Below are 22,042 nucleotides of genomic sequence, written 5' to 3' on the forward strand. Positions count from 1 at the left end.
CGGCACCTGGGTGGCTTAGCCGATTGTCTGCCTTCAGCTCAGGTCATGTTCTCAGGGTCCTGGGATCAAGACCCAGACGCTGAGCAGAGAGACTGCTACTCCCTCTCCCTTTGCCTCTCTCTCTCTCTTTCAAATAAAAAAAAAATAAAATAAAATAAGCAAAGGAGCTTTCACTTCTTTCTTCAAACTTTCCACTATCCATTTCTCTGATGAAGCGGCACACCTAGACTGACCCCTTCTGCTAAGTGTTCTGTTTCCTCGTATATTTTCTGATCATTGTTACATCTGAATAAACCCCTAAGAAGCACATGGTTTTTGTATTATTAGCAGAATAAAAATGCGTCTACCTAAAGAAGTTCTCCTGTCAAGGACCATGCTAATCTATACTGTTCTGAATTTGAACTGGATCAACGATTAAGGCAGGAGGAGCTTTTCCACAGGTCTTCCTTCCCCAGTGGAATTGTGACAACACAAGGGATGTGATAAAAGAAACATACCTGCTGCCTTTTCTTCCTGAACAGGTATCTTCCATACCAGTGGAAGGAGCGACAGAAGTAGAGTAAGGAGCTCTTCTCTACATGTCAACGCCTGTATTAGAAACAAAGCAATCCTTCATGTCCTGAGGTCACGAGACACATAACTCCTAGTACCTTGTCTTGAACTGAGTCAAAAAATCCTTTTTCTTGAAAGACTGCATTTGAGAAGCTAAGGGTCCAATTAATCTCAAATCTGGTGAAAGCTGTGGTGCTTTTCAACTTATAAACCCTTCCAAGGGCAGAAGAATGTAAGAGTATTTGACAGTATTTAGCACATCCTTGCTGACATTTCCCCAAACAGCTGTCATTACCACCATGCACATGGCAAGAATCTCTTACCTCCAAAGAAACAAATTTGCTACGTGACAATGAAGAGTTAAGCCCTATTAATTAGCAAACCAATAAATGAAGTTACTAGAAAAACAAAGTCTTCATGCAGTTAAATGTAAAACTCAGAGAACACAATTTTAAAAAGAGAAATTGACATTATTAATAAATGATATATATAAAGAGAGAAAGACTTATTAGTGAAGGTAATCTAATAAGTATGTATTGACTGCACACTACGTCCACAGCACTTACTGTCTTACCCTTTCTGGAGGATATGGTCCTGGAGAAGGTCCCCTCATTTGGTCCATAAAATACATACACACAGACAGTTAAAGAACAACAGAAGGCATGTAGTATAAGTGAGTAGCTGGGTGTGGCACCGATACTCAGTTTAGGAGTTCAGAAAAAGGAGCAATCAGTTCCAGTTAGAAGTGTGGAAGTGGGACTGGAGCTAGAGAGCTAGACTGGGACGCTGCGGGGGTGGGGGGACGTGGGTGGTCAGGGAATTAATGACAAATCAAGTTTAAGTTCCTCACTTCAGTCAGCGGGGAAGGAGCCACAGTAATATATTCAGGTTTGCTTGTTAGAAAGACCATTCTAGCCACTGTATAGAGACAGAATTTCGGTGGAAAGGGAAAGGAATTGACCAGCGCTAGAGGAAGGGAAACAATAACCCAGATGAGAGATGATGATAAGCAGAAGTGCTCTATGGTAAAATTGAGAAACTGCAAAGAAGAACAGAAATGACTTGCATTTATCTATGGAGTGTAAGGGGGGAAGGAAAGATCCAGAAGAACTCGAAGAATTCTGGTTTAGGCAACAAGGTGACTGATGAAGTCCTCACCAAGACAGGAAATTCAGCAGCGGTACTAGGCTGGGCTAGAGATGATGGATCCATTGTTTAGACATAGTAAGTTTGAGGCGTCTGTGGGATATTCAAACGGAGAGAGCTTTTTAGTCAACAGTTATATATATAGATCCGGAGCTTAAGAAAAAGACACGAAGTACATAAAAAGGGACTTGGAAGCCCCTGGGGCAGAAGTCAAGGGCACAGGAGGTCTCCTAAGGAGAGAACGCAGAATGGCAAGAGAGGACGGACGGGAATGGAGCTCTGCAGAGCAACACTCAAGAACGGAGAATGGTGGTGCTGGAGAGAGGCCTGCCAAGGAGGCCGAGAAGCAGTTCCCCCACAGAGACGTAGAGCAAGAAAAATCAAGGGAAGAGAGCAGCTCAGGAAAGAAGACAGTCAACCAAGTCAAAAGCTGTCGTTCTTCAGTTGTGTAAGATGATGGCAGCAAAGCATGTGTCAAGCAGAGCAACACTGGCAACCTTAGCAAGCTCAGTATGAAGGTAATGATAAGGGTACGAGTCGGGGGGCGGTAGGCCGCGGGGCTGGAAAGGAACGAGAAAGCAGGGACACGGCATCCAGACTATTCCTTCTAGTGCCCTGGTTATGAAAAGGCTGAAAATACTTTAAAAGTAAAATCTGAACTACTTTTCCGGTTGCCGCCACCATGCCTGACCCATCCCCACGTGTCCAGTTCTGAAGGGCTTCCCGAACGTGGCTCGGGCTGTACCCCCGGCATGTCTTCCTCACGCGCACTGTCCTGCCGTGCCCCGCCATCCGCCCACCTGCCGAACGTCGACTCATTCTTCAGGCAAGTCTTAGGCCCTCTGCGGAGAGACTGCTCTCATCCCCCCTCCAACAAGTTAGGTCGCATGTTCCCAATCGACTTCTGGTACAGCAAACAACTTACTGAACTTTCCTGTCTGCATGCCAGTTTCCCCCCAGGACTCAGCAAGTATTTAGCGAGCCCCTGCCAGGTGCCACTTCGCAGGGAGTGGCGAACAAGGAAGACACTATTCGCTTTCTCACAAAGCTGACATTTCTAGCAGGGGAGATGGAAAATAATGGGTACAGATAAGAAAATCTCATACAGAAGGCTGTCCTATGAAGAAAACTAAACAGGACAGGGATTATAGAGTGACTGAAAGGAGGACATTCAGATAGGCTGTTCAGAACGGGCCACTTGAGCAGATGCTCAAAGAGAAGAAGGAATCCTTGCAAAGATTTGAAGGGAAAGGGCTCCTAGGAAGTATACGAAGGGTCGGGAACGGGCTTGGTTATGTCACAGGACGGCAAGCCAGGCCAGTGTGGCTGGAATCGCAGTGGGGAGTGCTAGGACATGAGACCGGAGGGCAGAGGTTGGCAATGTGGAGGCTGCCAGATCTAATGCGGCCTGTGGGCCATGTGAAGGAGTTTGGATTGATCTCTAAATAGGATGGAAAACTTTTCCAAAAGTTCTTCCCAGTCCCCGCTCAGAGCGTGGACTCCCGGGCCCAGGCCCTCGTCCTTAGCAATCACCCCCCTTTCCTGGCAGGCCTAGTACAGAGTTGGATGTTAAATGTTATCTCCTTGAATGACTTTAAATTCTGGATGAATAGTCAAAATTATCCCCAAAGGGCCTAGTTCCAGGTGCCTGACCTCAAAATTAGAAAGACAAACATGTCTGGGTAACATTTCCATGTACAGCTCATATTCGGTATGCACCTTGGTATTTTCAAAGATGCCAGCAAAATGCCCAAGGTCTTTCAAAAAATGTAAACCAATTTTGGGCGTGCCATTCCTGTAGAGTCCTCCCGATGTGAGGCTTTATCTTTGGCAGATGAACTAATACATTCTAGCAGAGCTTGCAGAAACCTTACAAGTGCGTGAAGCACCCCAGCCCTTGCCCTGTAACAGTATACTGGCAAATCGTCATTGCCACACTAATAGGCATTCCTGACTCCCAGCCTCTGCATGACACATGGTCTGCAACCTCTCTCACTCCTGCCCCCTTAGCTTAGGGGGCCCTCACTACCTTCAAGGCCCAGCTCCAGCAAAACCTCTTTTGAGAAGCTTTTTCACCCACACCAACCCACGTTTAACATTCCCCCATTCCACACCCCCCGCCTCCCACCCCAGCTCAGGACATCATGCCTCTTTCCCCATTTTACCAAGTGGATTAGTTCTGGGAAACCATGGGCCTTTCCAAAGAATGAGACTGAAGCCAGTGCAGGATTTTGGGGTTTGCCACCTCTGCTGGAACTGCAGTCCTGAGGCGGACACCGCCTGCCTCCCCGTGGCCCAATATGGCCGCGAGTGCACCCCTCCTGACTCCGTTCCATCACGGTACTTTTCAACACATCCGTCATTGGGGAGGCTCTTGCTATTCCTCTGGATCTATTACTTTTTTAGGTATTGCACGTTGCCAGATTTACTTATGCTTTCAAGTTCCAAAGAAACCACACAGATCATTCTATCCCTTTGCAAGTCAGAGAATCCTTTGCTCTTATTCGTGGGTATTCTGGCAAACTAGAACTCGCAGTCCTCTATTTCAACCCCAGCTCTGGTTCTTCTCTCCCAAGGTTCTAATGATCACGGTCACAGCATCCAGAGGAATGGGGTGCTACCTCATGCCAAAACGGAGAAAGTTCTCGATATGCTGTATTTGGCAACATACGCTATAAACGGATTCCTGGCTATTCCTACACCGTCCGTTCTATAGAAATCACACCACTCTTCATTTAATACATTTTTCTGTTTCCCCTTTTGCAGGCAAAAGGACAGCAACATGCCTTTTTAAATTCCCCACAGCAGTAATAAATAGTAAAATCACTCTCATTTAGGTGGTAATTTTTTAGCTCGACTCAAGAAACATATTTTAGATCAGGTGTCAGCACTGCTCCTTTCACAGTTCAAGTAATGGTGGTGGTGGGGGGGGCGGAGCAAATGAGTCTGGGGAAGGGCTGAGAGGAGAGGCAGATGGATGGCCAGGACGCTGCAAAGGCAGGTGAGAACCAAACCAGTGGGGTTCAAGGACCTCAGGAGGACAGGCTAAGCTTAGGGCCTGGATTGGATTCAGAATGTGACGGAAGATGACCAAAGTTACTTGAATTGGTATTAATGACATTACTTTAAATCTGGATTTGACATGCTAATTAAATTTAATGTTCCAGACATAGGCAGAAATATATGTAAGTCCTTTATTTCTTCTATCAGAATTTTATAATTGTTTCTAATGTATGTGTGTACACACACACACACACAAGAACACTTCTTCATTAGCACTGTAAAAAGAATCTTTAATTTTGTTTTCCAGCTATATAGCTGTGGCTAAAGGAAACGACGACCTTCTGGATTCTTCCGTATATGCCCCTCTAAGACTGGTATTTTTATTTCTCCATCTTTCTCACATTCTCGCTGTCATTACTTTCATGATCCACTTTACTACTGTGTGTTTTTAAAACATGATAATGAACAGAAATAGTCATAAAGTTATTATGTTGATTCTATTATAGAGCTTATTCCTAAAAAATATTATTGGTTTTTCTCCTCTTGGTATATGGCATCCTCTATTCTTAATCTGTTTGTTTTTGAATGCATTCATTTCATCAAACATTTTTGATGTCCCAGTAGAGCAAAATATACTGCTTTTTCCCATTGATGTCAAACATTATGCCCATAGTTCTTGAATTAAAACAGGGGTGGCAATCTTTGTTAGTAAACATCTCTGCCTTTTTGAATCATATATGGCCTCTGCTGTACATTCTTCTGTTTCTTTTAACAACCCTTGAAAAATGAAAACCTATTCTTAGCTTGTGGGCTGTCCAGAAACAGATCGCTGGCCGCAGGATTTGGGTCTGCAGGCCCCAGTTTGCCCAACCAGTCCTGGTGGCCTTTCCTCCTCCCCTCCCAGCAAAGCAGGGTTATAAACTGCCTGTATTACTCTTTGTTAGGACTCCAGAAAGACTTTAGGTGCTACCTAGTAAATCCTATCAGCTAGACAAAAGTACTACCAAGAATCCTGCGGGCATTACTCCACACAAGCTTTATATGCCTGAAGTAGAGAGGTCTGTCTCAAAAGCAATTATAGACGTGGCTTTTGGGGGATGTGGTAACTCCATTAAAAGTCAGAGGAAACCCATAACACTTTTAAAGAAAGCTGTGTTATTAAAAAATGCCGGCAGCTTGGACTAAAAGGAAGAGACAATTCAAAATGAATAGACACCACTGGGACCCCCTTTTCTACAGGGGTGAAGCAGGGTGAGAATGCTGCACATTATAACTGTGTCTTATGGAAAAGGGAAGATGCCTCGGAGGACGGATCCCAGAGCCCTGGAGAACCATGGATTAGGGAAGCACTCCCACAGAAGAAAACATTCCTTGTCCCAAGAACAGGGGCACTGACATGCCCGCTAGGACATCAGTGGGTCAGTGACGGCTCCGTGCCTCCGGTCACTCTCCATTTTGAATACAAGCATGCAGTGTGGTTAACTTGTCCCTGTTCATCACTGTGTACTGTGAGTGTGGCTTTTGTGTTCACAAGTCTCTCAATCAAAAGAGCTGTAACCAAAGCACTGTACCTGGAAGCCTCGTCTGCATCCAGAACTGACAGACATCACGAGATCAGGAACTTCAAGCCTGATGCCATGATGGGACAATACTTTGAGAGTCCTGTGGGAGGGGAAGTGTGGGAGGAATGCTAATAACTGTGGCCAGAGAGGAGATGATGGCAGACAAAATATGGTCACAAATTATCTTCTCCTGGAACGATGGAGTCTATGTCCCTCTCCCTTCGTTCTGTGCTGGCCCGTGACTTGCTTTGACAACAGAATGTGGCAGAAGTGAGGTTATGCTACACCTTGTAGCTATTCTGCTCCCCTCCTGGAACGATGTTCCACAACCACATAAAGAAGCCTCGCCTCGCCTACTGACATCGGAGAAGTCGCATGGATGAGAACTGAGGCAGCCGGGCCGACATCCAACAGCCCCCAGTCTTCTGCCAACAGACTGCATAGTCAGAGGCCCCAGATGGCCCCACAATTAGCGGAGGCCGTGATCCTGGCTGGGTCTGCTGGAGCTGCCAACTCATAGACACATGAGCAAAGGAACCCTTTTTGTTTCCTGTCACTGAGTTCTTAGACCGTGCTCCGTTACGCAGCAATCGCCTGATGTACTCTGCTCGGATCCTCGGCCTGGGTGTAAAGGGAGATAACGCACCAGATTACCTGCTCTCTGTGGGTAGCACCACCATCTAGTGGCCAAGAGGATACTCTCACTACTCCAAGAAGCAGGAATACCAGCATCTCCCCTACTCCTTCATTCCTGCCAAACTAATCCTGCACAGATAGATCTTGCCATGTGTGTAAACAGAATCCGTAGAACCCGAGTAAAATAAAGTTCACTTATTATAATTATCTCTACTAATTTAAAAGTTTGCATTACTTTCCTATTGAAATAATTCTTGCTAATATTTTCAATGACTTAACTTGTCAAATCTGAAGAATAATTTTCATTGCCTATTTTCTTGATTCAAAACCTCCTCCATGTAAAAAACAAAACAAAACAAACAAAAACCTCCCCAGGGTTTTCAGAAAAAACTTACGCCTCCTTAGTATGGTACATGGGGTTTGCCATGTGGCCTCTGTCTTCCGGTCCTCTCAGCACCCCAAAACTGCACATACGGCCTTTGCTCTAACCCCAATAAACTACTGCTAGGTCACTGAACGCTCTTCCTTCTCCGGCTTCCAAGGTCCGCATTTGCAGTTCCCCTGGTTTAATGTTTCCCCCCTTTCTACGCTGCTGATCCCTACTTAGAGATGCCAGTTTCTCTAAGAAGCATTTCCTCACCGCCCTCTCCTTTACACGCCCCCCAAAATGTTTTGTCACCATTGCCTTTTTTCAATCTGTCTGCCTCTTCAAAAGCTAAGAGCTCCCGGTAAGGACAGTCCTGTTCTTTTACCTCTGCATCTGGCAGAGCTGCTGCTATTACAGGCTCTTTATGGCCTGCTGAATAAACCAGTGAATGAATTGTGCAGCCCTACGACAAAAGGTCTGGTATTTTTCTATTATACTTATTTTATATATGACATTGATTGGCCATTTATGTAGTACTATATATTAAAGTGGTAATACTACAAAAAGGTAGGAAGAAATAAGTACTCTCTTACAAAGAAAACAGCTGAAAAAGATACCTATTATAATTTTTAAATGTTTTGTTCATAAATATATAACCTCCTCCAGTAAGACTTCACATTTTACTCAGCAAAATAAGTAACAACTTTTTAGAATATTCATAAAGTGTGAACAGGTATGGAAATTTATATGTCGAAGTTTTAAAAAGTAGTATTTATCACACTTGAGTTGGTAATAAATTATTGTGATTTTCTATCCACTACATCAGAATTAAGCTGTATATATTTATAACCAGAGTACAGAAAAAAAATTAGAAACTGTTGTTATCAAATGTTATATGAAAACAAATACTTTTTATATTGGAAGACATCTTTTAAGTCATCCAACTAAATGTATTTAAATTATTCCTTCCTGGAACACTGAAAAAAAAATAAAATTACAAAAAAAATACACATACATAAAAAATAAATAAATAAATTGGGCACCTGGGTGGCTCAGTGGGTTGGGCCTCTGCCTTCGGCTCGGGTCATGATCTCAGGGTCCTGGGATCAAGTCCTGCATTGGGCTCTCTGCTTGGCAGGGTGCCTGCTTCCTCCTCTCTCTCTCTCTGCCTGCCTCTCTGCCTACTTGTGTCAAATAAATAAATAAAATCTTTAAAAAATAAAATAAAATAAATTGTTCCTGATGAGGACACGGAGATCTGAAGCAGCTTGTTACCCATCTCACTGATGCTGGTGCCAAGATTAAAATTTAAGATAACTCTTTCTTTTGGGGCTGGACAAATTTTCTTTCAAAAAACTTGTAAAGGGGGGCACCTGCATGGCTCAGAGGGTTGGGCCTCTGCCTTCAGCTTGGGTCATGTCTCAGGGTCCTGGGATCTAGCCCCACATCGGGCTCTCTGCTCGGCGGGGAGCCTGCTTCCCCCTCTCTCTCTGCCTGCCTCTCTGCCTACTTGTGATTTCTCTCTGTCAAATAAATAAATAAATAAATAAAATCTTTAAAAAAAAACCAAACTTGTAAAGGTCTGCATATAAACTTCAGCCACGGTATCTTTAACCATTGAAAAGAACATATTTTTTCTATTTAAGGAGACTATTTTTTTTCTGAAGAATAAACAGATTAATTTATCTGTATATAAGAAATCATGACCAAATGGGGTTTATCCCGGGAATGCAAATGATGGTTTCAACATTTAGAAACCATCAATGTAATTCGCCCATCTTAAAAGAATAAAAAAAAATATGATAGTCTCAGTGTGAAGATTCAGCAAAGGCATTTGACAAAATCCAATATCCATACAGGATAAACTTTCTAGCAGGTTGGGAATAGATGAGAACTCCATCATTCTGATAAAAGGCACCTAAGAAAAACCCAGAGCTAACATGATGGTTAATGGAAACACTGAATGCTTTCTCTCTAAAGTCAGGCACTAGGCAGGATGTTTACTCTCATCACTTCCACCTACCTATGCACTAAAAGCCAATGCAAAAGGCAAGAAAATGAAATAATAGGTACAAAAACTGGAAAAGAAGTGAAATTATTATTCACAGATGACTTGATAGTGTGCACAGAAAACCCTAGGAATCTGCAGAAAAATTTCAAAATAAATTCAAATAAATGAATTTAGCAAAGGTATAGGATGCAAGGTCAATGTACCAAAATCAATTACATTTCTATGAGCAACAAATGACAGAAAATAAACATTTTAAATACCATTTATGATAGCATTAAAAATAATAAAATATTCAGAATAAGTTTAACCAAAAATATGCAAGACTTCTACACTGAAAATAAAAAAAATATGGTAGAGAAATTAGAGAAGACTCAAACAGATATTTACACCATGCTGGTAGACTGAGAAACTCAACATTGTTGTCAATTTTCTCCAAATTGATTTTTGGATTCAATGTCATCACCACTAAAATCCTAGCAAGCATTTCTATAGAAATAATAAGCTCCTTCTAAAATTTATATGGAAATGCAAAGAACTTAGAATAGTCAAACATTCTTGAAATGAATGAACGGAATGAAAAATGAACACTTTGAAGAACTTATACCACCTAATTTCTAGACACACTATAAAGGCCACGGTAACCCAAACAGATGATAGACAGTGGAACAGAAGAGCCTAGAAATAAAGCCCAAGTATATGGAGAATAGATTTTCTACAAAGGAGCCATCGATTTCTCCATGGGGAAGGGGCAGACTCTCAAGAAGACATGTAGCTGGAACGACTGGGTAACTGCACAGGGAGGAGGAGGGAGGAAGGAACCACAGCTGTGGCCTCAGACTGTACACAAATATTAATGCCACATGGAACACAGACCTAAAAATAAAAATACTAATTAAAAAGCTTCTAGAAAAAAAACCAGGAGGGTATTTTTGCAACTTTGGGATGCAAGATAAGGATTTCTTAGGATATAAAACACACTACATAAAAAATCTGCTGTTCTAAAGGCATTGTTAAGAAATGAAAAGGCAAGCCACAAAGAACATATTTGCAATTCAACAAAGACATGTATCCAGGATACATTAAAGAAAAAAACCAAAAACAAAACCTACAACTGGATACTAGGCAAATAACCTGACTTTTAAAATGGGCACAAAACTTAAATAGACGTTCACTAAAGAAAATGTACAAGTGGCCAATGAACACATAAAATAGTGCTCAGATCATTAGTTTTTAGAGAAATGCTAATTAAAATCACAATGAGATACTACTTCATATTCACTTAAGATGGTAATATGAAAAGGGCTGGCACTGTCAAATACCAGAAAGGATGCAGAGCAACCAGAGTTCTCATACATTGCTGGTGAGAGTGAGAAGTGACACAACTGCTCTGAGAAAAGAGTCTGGCACTTTCTTATGAACACCTACCCTTTGACGCAGCAATTGCATGCCTAGATAGCTACCCAGAAAAAATGAAAATATATTCACACAAATACTTTTTTAAGAATGTTCAGAGCAGCTTTATTTATAATAGCCAAATGGAAACAAAAGCCAAATGGTTAAACAACAGGTGAATGGTCAAACAAATTGTGGTATATCCATACAACAAAATACCAGCATCAAAACTTGGTGAGTTACTGATTCATGCATAATGGATAGAGCTCTGGGACACCAGAGTACGTACTGCATGATTCCACTTATATGAAGTTCTAGGACAAGCAACACTACACTTAGATGCTGGAAATTAGAATTGTGGTTGTGTGGCAGTTGGGGGAAGGGGAGGGGCTGCCTGCAAAGGGGCATGAAAACCTTTTTCTAGAGTAGTGGCAATGTTCTAAACTTTGATCTCGGCTGTGGTTACACAGGTGTTTGTCTTTGTCAAAACTCATTCAACTATACACTTTACATTTGTGCATTCACTACATGTAAATTATATAGCAATAAAAAGTCTGTTTAATTATTTATACCAAATATGTATTAATAAAGTCCTTGCACAAAAGTGGAAGGGTAGCTACGGACTTCATTTGCCTCTTGCCTGGAGTACCCAAGAAGTGCTCCCACTCATGAGAGGCACAGATAACAAAGGTGAAGTTCCTCTGGAAATGCACAGCTTTGAATCTACTGTTTTGAATCCACCCTAAGTGATTAAACTTGCATAGTTAAATTCGCCTTAAGGATCCAAATTATCATTCTCCATTTCCTGGTTTAAATAATTAAATCTTGATAAGTCCTATTTTTTTAAATAATTTTTTCTTTATGATAAGTCCTGTTTTTTAAATGGCTCTTTGCGCTCTACTTCTACTGTTCCTACTGGTTCCTACTATCATTGCTACAGATATTCCAAAGGTGAATGACTGGGGAAGAGGTTACCTTAAGGTTACACAAGATATTACCTTAGGAAAAAATATTGTTGCAATTATGACTTGGATGATTTCACTCATTTAATAATATATTAAAAGATATTTCATGACTTAAAAGAGAAAGCATACAATCTATAGAATCAGAAAGTAGATTAGTGTTTGCTTAGGTCTGAGGGTGATGGGAGGGATAGGGGAGGGACAGCTAAAAGGTGCCAGGTCCCTGTTTGAGGTGATGAAAATGTTCTAAAATTGACTATGTGACTATGTGACAGCAGCACATATCTGTGATTATGCTAAAAACCACTGATGACTTATTTCACTTGGCATAATCTCTTCCAGTCCCATCCATGTTGATGCAAAAGTTGGATATTCGTCCTTTCTGATGGTTTCATTTATTTGTGGAACATAAGGAATAACATGGAGGATACTGAGAGAAGGGAAAAATGAACGGGGAGAAATCAGAGTGGGAGACAAACCATGAGAGACTATGGACTCTGGGACACGAACTGAGTGTTTTAGAAGGGAGGGGGGGTAGAGGGATGGGTGAGCCCGGTGATGGGTAATAAGGAGGGCACGTATTGCATGGAGCACTGGATGTTATACACAAACAATGAATCATGGAACACTACATAAAAACTAATGATGTACTGTATGGTGACTAACATAACACAATTTTAAAAAGGGGGGAAAATAAAGTAATATGTCTTAAAAAAACAGATCTAGAAAGAAGAAAATAAAGATACAGAAAATGCAAAAAAACCACCTCCATTGAGTTGTACATATGAAATGGGTAAATTCTATGATACATGGGTTATATCTTAACATCTACAGCTTCATTAAAAAAACCTACTGAAATTCTGATTAGGATTGCACTGGAATCTATACATTAATTTAGAAAAAAGAAGTATCCTTACAATACTGATTTTTCCAATACATGAAAATTAGGTAGTACTACATTTATTTGGGTTGTCTTTAGTTTCTCTCAAAAATGTTTTATAGAATTATGTACAGAAATTTGTACATATTAGATTTATTCCTGCACATTTGATATTTCTGATGCTACTCACAGGATATCTTAAAAAGAGAAAAAACACGGAAATGTTCTAATATGAGGTAAGAAAATGAACAGAGCATGATATGTTTATTAAATCATAAAATTTTGAAATAAAAGTTACTACACATGATCTAACAAATAATTTTTCTAATTTTAAAATTTATTTATGGAAAAGTCAGACTAAATATAAAAATTAAATTACATGTAGCCAGGCATTTAATAAATAACATTCATGAAAGGAGTAAAAATACATAACATTTTGGAAAATACTCTGGAAAATTTCATGACAGGTGGATACCACAGTGAACAGATACTCTCTGATATTTGTTAGGTTCCTTAGTGTATAGTGAAAACAGAGTCATTGTTTAATTTTAGTCTCTGTATTTACCCAATATATGTATTTATTAGCAAAATGCCTTGATAGAAAAAAATTTCAACAGTAGTTAAGTTTCTACTAAAGCCAGTAACAGTCATAAGTGTTGAAAAATGTCCGTCATATTGGTGCTACAGAGACCTTATTATCTTTTCAAGTTAACTGAAATATTATCTCACTACATTAATTAGTCCCCTGAAAGCAAACAGTAAATTTTTTTCTTTTGTAAAATACATATTTGTTTTTTATTAAAATGAAGTAAAGACATAAATCATGTTTGGGCTGTGAGTTAAGCCAGCCTGAGTTACTTAATATTCTGCATCTCAGTTTTTCATCCACAAAAGAAGGTTCGATGACATCTCTATTCCCAACTAGCTTTAGAGTTCTGTTAATTCCATAATAAGGAAACAGCAAAATACTCTATGTTCAGACCATACTTTGAGCAAACACAATGAGGTATAAAAAAACTGGATGTATATAAGCTAAAGAACTCAATAATTATTGGTTTAAGGATTCTCTATTTTCACCCCAGAATTAGTAAACTCTCTAAACAGAATTTACACTAAACCTTTCAAAAACATATCTGACATTTACTGAAAGTGCAAATGTTTTTCTGAATCAAAATCTTAGGTCTCTACTAATAATCATAGTTATCTCACACTGATATTAGGATAAAAAGCTTAATATATATGAGGTCATTTTAGAAGAAAGGCCATTTATAATCCTAAGACATTTCAGACATTTAAAGTATTCAAATAAACAGTATGTTCATAAACTGGGCTACTTTTCTTTGTTGGAGTGATGTTAGAAATAGGACTTTATCTCAAAGAGACTCTCAGAAACTAAACAACCCAGAAATTATGTATCTGTAATCAACTATAATAAACTGGTAAAAAAAATTACTTGATATGAAAATGTTACCTGATCAATGATAGAATTTAGCTTGGTAAGTAACAGAAATCCTCGGCCGTGGACAAGGTATTGGCCGAGCGTAGCCATGTGTGTCTCCTCCTCTTCTTCCTCCCTGGACTCCACCCTCTGGACCACCGCATTGCAAAGCCGGTTGACATCCGTCAGAAATTCACGTGCCAGTGAGTTACTGTCGATGCTCATGACCGAGCTATCAAATAAATATTACCAAAAAAGAAGATTAGAGAAAAAAAAATTATGTTTAAAACTAAGTATTTTTAAGGTTGGTTGTTTTTAACCAAAGACTGACTTTACCGGGCATTGGTATTTAACCCAATAATATTTTCAGACATAGTCCTGATCTAGTTGGGTGTTCCTTAAATATTCTCACATGGCAGAAATAGTGGTGGGTGTGACAGTCTCTGAGCGCTACCAAGAACAGGAAGTGAAAGCACAGTGAGAAGATACACAGTGAGTGGTGGCAGTTAAGGTGGATTCTGACCTTCTTTAACAGCCTCATCATAGAATAAAAATAAACCCATTACTTATGCACTGTTCTTGCTCTACATGGCTTCAAAAAAAATGAGTGGATCTTTTTAAAAATATAAACTGTTTTTCACATGATGGAACTGACAATCGTACACCCTCCCCCCAACAACCAGGGTTCAGTTAGTGGAGGGAAAAGGATTTATCATCGGGTAAATAAAAACTGAAGAATTCTCGCCACTTCACTTCTTCCTATACATTTAAGTCAAAGGACAATGCGACATTTTGAGATAAAGGAAGATAATAAGGTAAAGCAGACAGAAGAGAGGGAAAACACCAATATAAAGAAAAAAAATGTGCAACTATTTAGAAAGGAAAAATCATGAACAATAAAATTCCCAAAGAATTTCAGAACAGTTTCGTCTTAGGGCAAAAAGTAATTTTGAGACACCCAGTAACCTTTTAAAACATTTTAACCTGGAGAGATTAAATAAGAAGTATATTGTGGAGTCTTGCTTCGCCCAATGGCGGGGCAGGGGGCGGCAGGGGCGGGGGCGGGGATGCCTCCTGGCCCCTGCGGAGAAGGCAGTGGACCATAGGACTGTGCCCATTCCCAAGAGGCAAGGCCAGCCTCTGAGCCCTCACCAAGCGAAGCACACCTGATTCAGGAGCAGCCGACACGCATCTGGCCGGCAAGATCTGACCTGTATGATGCCGCCTGCAAAGAGGCAACTGCCAGTCAAGCTCTTTCTGTCTCAGGAATTTGAATAAAGGGACACAGCTGATGAGTTGCAAAGCCACATAAAGACGGGACTGTGGTAGTCCTTGTGAGGTAGCTGAGGCGCAGAAGAAAACAACGGGGTGAAAATGAACGACTAGGATGCAAAGGGAAGCAGACAGACATGAAAGGGGGAGACTAGAGAAATTCCTAATACTACTTTGGTTCCTGTTCATTTTGGGGCCTGATGATTTATGTCCTGGATTCCCATCAGAATACTAGGTGTTATTATAGTAACAATCTCCTCTGTAGCATAACAAAGATCATTAGTTTTAATATTGTTGATTACTAGGAAAAAGTATAAAAACTAAAATGTACATTATTCATCCCAAAATATCCTCCCTTATATAAATATTGGCTTTTTATAAAGCTTTCATAAGGTGAAATTATTCAATAAATCAAATAATTTATAATTTATATTAATACAAAATAATTATATATTATAATATGTACATAATATATAAACTTATCTATATTCAGTCCACAGTTACCAATTTTATTAACTTATTTCACCTACTTTGTCACAGATTTTAAGGTGCATAATTTAGTGCACCACTAAAACAAGTAACACTGCCAATTAAAGTATAACACAATGCCTTCTCATCTCACCTTCTAGGCCATCAAGACTACCCACCATGTACCCTTTCTTAAGAGTGCTACACCACTGTTCTTGGGATTTTCTTCCAAAGATGCTGACATCATTCTGAAAGTTTTGATGCTGTCACCTAATCTTACCACATAGGATCAGAAGAAAGTTTCCGAAAATACTTAAAACTCATCAGATGTAGTACAGCAAGTGTGTAACTGAGCTAAAGTGCTGATATGAACCACTAAGGACCGAGGTCCCCCGTGAGCAGGCAAGAGCGACCCCTTCACCAAGCACAGCAGGCTCCCAGTGCTTACTAGACACCACTGAGTACAGGGTGCACTGCAACTTTAGCAATATTAAAAATGTGAAAAACTTTAAAATTACGGTAATAATTAGAGTCTATTTTCTGGAAATGAAGATAATGAAAATTAGCATGAATATTTAGGTATGACAATTACTGAGAAAATCATTTCAATGCTACTTCCTATAAGCACAAGATGCCAGGTTGGCAAAAAACATTACAATATATGCAGAAATGTATGTTATTCCTGATTTTTAAATGTACATAAAATAGACACAGTTACATAAATAGGGTATTATATATAAGTGATCTGACCTGTTTTGATTCACGTAGATATTTTGGAAATCTTTTCACATGCGCTCTCTCTTACTCTTTCTGGTAGCTTCTGGCACGCTGCTGCATGCATATGTAACATGTTGTTCATCATACAGAGTACTGTTAACTATGCAGCCAATCTCTTATTGAGTATTTAGGCTATTTCTAGTTTTGATTATCATAAACAGAGCTGCAATGAACATCCTTACACTACTTGCACATTTATCCTTCATGGGCTTGTGGTAGAAACTGCTGTTACTTCCTCCTACAATAGGTTTTACACATTTCTTGTTAGGTCTCTTCCAGGGTGTTCTGTAGCTTTTGCTGTTGTTTGGAATGGGATTTTGTTTCCATTATATAATCAGGAAAGAGAACTGGTATGTAGGAGGCAAATGGAAGTATATTTATGCTGAGGCAGTAATCACATATCCAAACTTCTTACTGAATTTTCATTAATTTTTTTTGAGATTTCCAGACATAAAACCCTATCATCTATAAATAACAAAAATTCTGAATTCTCCTACCCAGTATTCACACACTTTCTACTCTTCAAAGTGCATTAGTTAACACTAACAGAACATCATCAGTAGGTGTGATGGGGAACACTTTTGTCTTGCACATTAATAAATATTCATTTCTTCCTGCACATCTAATAGGGATGCTGAAATTCAATGAATGCCTTTCAGCCATTCTGAATGCCAACTGAAAAGATGATTGCATGGTATATTTAATTAATTAATTAATTAATTTTTAAAAGATTTTATTTATTTATTTGACAGACAGAGGTCACGAGTAGGCAGAGAGGCAGGCAGAGAGAGAAGAAGAAGCAGGCTCCCCGCTGAGCAGAAAGCAGAAAGCAGATGCGGGGCTTAATCCCAGGACCCTGGGATCATGACCAAAGGCAGAGGCTTTAACCCACTGAGCCGCCCAGGAGCCCCTGCATGGTATATTTTAAAGATTTTTTAAAATATTTCAAATACCCAGAAAAGTACAAAGAATATATGAGAGGCGGATACAGCAAAAGCTCAGATTTAGCAAAATTAACATTGTGCAGTGTTCAGATCAGTGTGTGTGTATGTGTGTGTGGTGTGGGTATGTGTGTGCAAAGAAATCAAACCTTATAGTACAGGAAAGTCACACCCTACCTCACTTCTTCCTCTCTTTAGTTGGTGTTTATCATTTCTATACATGTTTTTATAAGTTTTTACATGTCTATAGCCACAAAAATATTCAATACTGTTTTAACTATTTTAACTCTAAACAGTATAATATATACATCCTTTTATAACTTTATTTTTCCTTTCAACATTGTTTGTTCCTTTAAACCATATGCAATATGCCATTGTATGGGTACGCCACAATTTATATATACATCTCTACTAAAGGCAAGTTTAGTTGTTTGTACTTTGGGGTTTAATTAATGTCACATAACTACGTAGTTTCAAAGGCTTAGACAGAAACAAGTATTTTGGCTGCTTATATCTATTACATTAATACTTACCAATCTCTCAACACTTCTGTAACATTTAGAGTCTTTATAATTTGAGCTCATGAACCAGATGAAACAAATCCTCCTAGAATAAAGCTTCACCTATTTAAAGAAAAGACAAACATATTAATGGTAATAGTAAAACAAGTAATTTTAATAAAGTTCTGACACAGGGGTGCCTGGGTGGCTCAGTGGGTTAAGCCTCTGCCTTCAACTCAGGTCGTGATCCCGGGGTCCTGGGATCGAGCCCTGCATTGGGCTCTCTGCTCAGCGGGGAGCCTGCTTCCCCCTCTCTCTCTGCCTGCTTCTCTGCCTACTTGTGATCTCTCTCTCTCTCTCTCTCTGTGTCAAATAAATAAATAAAATCTTTAAAAAAAATAAAAAATAAAGTTCTGACACAAAAACCAATGGCCAGTCTTCAGATTTGATGTGAAAGAAGCCAAAGAAGTTTTTGAACCTCAAGAACATACTACGAAATTTCTAGAGCTCCAAGAGTGGAATCTTGAGACAGGAAGTGTTGGAACATACTTGATCTGAACAAGGCAACTTGATCACAGATCCCTTCCCCTCCCTTCCTTCCAACTCCTCACAATCTCCAGGTAAATCACCAGTTAACTATAAGGGAGTCTAGAGGCAGTGGAATACCATCGACGTACATACTATGGGTAGCCAAGTTATTACTCTCCTGTGAGAGTGAAAGGCACCTGAGGATATATGAAAACTCAAAAAGATACTAAAACCAAACAATGGATAAACTACCACCAAATTTCATATCCTTGTTCAAGTTTTAAAAATGAATTAACCTTTTATATACAATACAATGAAGGCTACTTCTGAACACTAAAGGATAAATTCCTACTTCTAGGGTAGCAACAAATGCTTCTGTTTAGTTACCTGTTTTCCCCTTCTCTATAGTTGTGCCCAGGCAAGGCATAAAAAATATTTTCTTATTACAGGTACAAGGCAACCATGAATGTTGATTTTGAAACAAGTGTTTAAATCAGAGTGATCTTTAATTCCTTCAAAATGCCCAAATCTAGAGAACTTTCTTGAATTCCCCTCAGCTTGGCAAACTACTTATACCACATTATTCCGGGCACTTGAGGATAAAGGAGGCAGGAAATGAACTGGAGACTGTTAAGACTACACAGGGCTTCGCGTGATGCAGGAAAGACACCTTTTCCCAGACTGGTCAGCCCCACGTCAGGCACACAGCTACCCAAGCACAAGCTACGCTTCAGTCCTGCTACCGCACCCGGAGCACCAGGGGCCGGTGCGTCACTGCCCAACCAAAGGAGAAAGCCCTGGAATGAAGCCTCAGTTCACCCTCCATACCTGCTCCTGCCGCGTCCTCAGCGCGTACAAGCCACCCACCTATTTTCAACTCTAAAATTATAGAAAGGCAAACTATCAATCAAATTAAGAGTCCAAAGATGGTATTCTATTAACTGCCGTGACTCCGACTACCCTCCCGTTTGGACTACTACAAGGTGCAGCCGTCCATCTGGAGATGCTACGGTGACTCCAGGTAACTCTGCTCACAGACAACTGGATCCGGCTGTTTTTCTTTGTTGTCAGGGGACATTTCTAGGCCATGCTGAGTGATTTCTCTAAATCTCTTAAACTGGGATGGCTTCTTTATCTGTATTCTGCACAGCCCAGCTTGGATGTCCATGGAGTTTCACTCTATCCGAGATCGTAATTCTACCAGCCAGCACAGTCGGCGTGACCTCTTTTCCTCTGCCACCACCCTCGATAAACACAGCTGCATTCGAACTTTTGTCATCCTGCATTACGCTGGGTGTCCATGAAGTCTGCAAATAGAGTTTTAAAAAATAGACTGAGGATGTCCTTAGGGCATTATATGTATTTGCCTCTGTTTCTAAACTACACAAACACCCTGTAGGTACTTATGACTGTCTTACCCCCAAGGTCATGAGTTCCTTAAGGATGGGGACCCCATCTTATCACTTATTCTACTTTATAGCCAAAATGCTAAATTTAAAAATCATCCTTATTACTATCATATTCAACTTCCAGTGCAACTATTATTATAATGTCATAATAAATAAAACTTCCTCGCAACAATGTTACCAGAATTTTTATATTAAAATAAATGAAAAGCATAATAACAAAGTACCTATAATCTTACAAATGAACTCAGGAAAATAAGTTTTTCTAATACAGTGACTGGTAAAGTATAAGACACGAATGGCCAAAACAAAGAGCAAAAACCTGACAATGTATTAGCTATACCTCTTAGTTTCATTTCATCAGAAATTTCATTAATATGGCATTTAATTCAACATCTATTTATGGGACATTTATTATTTGCCGGCTACTATTTTTGGCACTGGGAATAGGGCAAAAACAAAATCCCCACCCTCGTGGATCCCATGAGGTAGAGATAGATGAAAACAAACATATTGTAATATCAGTAAGTGCTATAAAAAATAAAACAGTAAGAATACAGAGTGACTGGGATGCTACTTCAGAGAGGGTGACAAGAGGTGGTATCTGAGCGGAAGCCTGAATGAAGTCAGAAAATGGGTCACGTGAGCATCTAGGAAAAGTATTCCAGGGCCTTGAGGTTAGTTTATGTTTGATGCATTGGAACCTGAGTGCAAGAGAAGTTCAAAAGTATTACAACGAGTGAGAGAAGTCACTCATTGCCACTTGCCAGGGATTCAAGTCAAGTGTGGAAAGATGGAACAGAAGTGTTGCCCCGGAACTGTTTCTCCCTAACAATGGGAGTCTCCTTCCTGCCTGCCTCCCACCGCAGAGAGTCTGCAAGGCATTTTAAGCCCGTGTGAAGAACAGCATGGTTTAGTGACAGACAAGACTGGGAGGACAGCAGGATGAAAGGGAAAACAAAGCTCAGCGTGAGCTAGGTTAGGTTTGACAGGCGTTGTGGGAACCAAGCGCAGGACCCCGCGGATGTGCCCTGGAGCGCAGGTGGGGAGGCTGGACCTGGTGGGTCAGCGCGGGAGTTACCAGCCTACAGATGTGTTTAAACAGGACTAGAAGGATGGCAGTAACCCAGAGCGCGCTGTCCAACAGAACTTTCTGCCATGACAGGACTGTAGCCAGTGGCTAACGTAGTGATCTGTGGGGACCTAGAAAATGCATATACATGAAGCAGAGAAGAGATTCTAGGACTGAGCCCTAAGGGTGAGCATCCCCGCGTCAGGGAGAGGAGTAGGACCCAACACAGGAGACTGAGAAGGAGCAGCAAGTAGGGCAGGAGAAAAATCCGGGGAGTGGTGCCTCGGAAAGACCAGGTAAAGAAAGCTTCAACGGGAAAAGGTGACCAGACATGTCAAGTATTGCTGGAAGGCTGAGTAAGATGAGGACCGGGAGCGACCACTGGATTCAGCAACACGGAAGTCACTAACAACCTTGTCAGATGGTCTCAGTGGAGCGGCCAGGGTGGTGAAGAAGAGGGGCAAGGAGTTTAAGACGGCTCTTAGAAGTTCTGCCATAAAGGGCGGCAAGGAGGTGGGGGCAGCTGAACACAGCATGGGATGGGGGAGGCGGTGCTTTTTTTTTTTTTCTTAACAAGTGACATTACAGCATATTTGTAAGCTGAGATACCATTATAGCATGTTTATATAGCATATTTCTCCAAAGAAGAAAGGAAAATATAAGAAAAGGTAGAATGAGAGGAGGTCCCTGCAGTGGGCTGTAGGAAGGGGATGCGGCGCACGCGTGCTAGGCGCACCGGCAGTTCGTGGAACGGAACCAAAAGGATGACAGACCATGTGAGCACGTGCAGAAAAACTAGTATATCTGGCAGTGAATGGACCAATATTTTGGTGCTTCTCTTTTCTTGGTGGAATAAACTGCAAGGCTGCAGACCGAGAGTGAGAAGTAGGAGGAGGTGTTACCTGCTGAGTGGAACGAGGCGGAAAGCAGCTGCCCATTAGAGACTGCTTACGAAGCTGCCATTGGTAATTAAGATTGAGTTCGGCTCTTCGATTCCTGGACCCGTACCTCAGCCAGTCCAATTCCCCAACATGTTTGCAAGCACAGAATGACAGAATGGAGGATGTCAGATCTCTTATGGGAGTCTAGATAGATGACAGGCACAGCATTCTCCCATCTGTGCCTGCAG

At 40.6% G+C, this 22,042-nt stretch overlaps 1 protein-coding gene across 1 annotated transcript in view; it reads right to left on the minus strand.

Annotated features, from left to right (window-relative positions):
• Positions 1-22,042, minus strand: part of LYST (lysosomal trafficking regulator) — a 173,109-nt gene that overhangs the window by 130,362 nt on the left and 20,705 nt on the right. The window contains exons 2-4 of the mRNA XM_080822463.1: positions 17,941-18,030; positions 13,983-14,181; positions 498-588 (exon numbers count right to left, since the gene is read on the minus strand). Of these exons, the coding sequence (XP_080678589.1) occupies positions 498-588; positions 13,983-14,174 (283 nt within the window). The 5' untranslated portion in view covers positions 14,175-14,181; positions 17,941-18,030. The remainder of the gene's footprint in view (positions 1-497; positions 589-13,982; positions 14,182-17,940; positions 18,031-22,042) is intronic.

Source organism: Martes martes, assembly GCF_963455335.1.
Source record: "Martes martes genome assembly, chromosome: 14".
NCBI lineage: Eukaryota > Metazoa > Chordata > Mammalia > Carnivora > Mustelidae > Martes > Martes martes.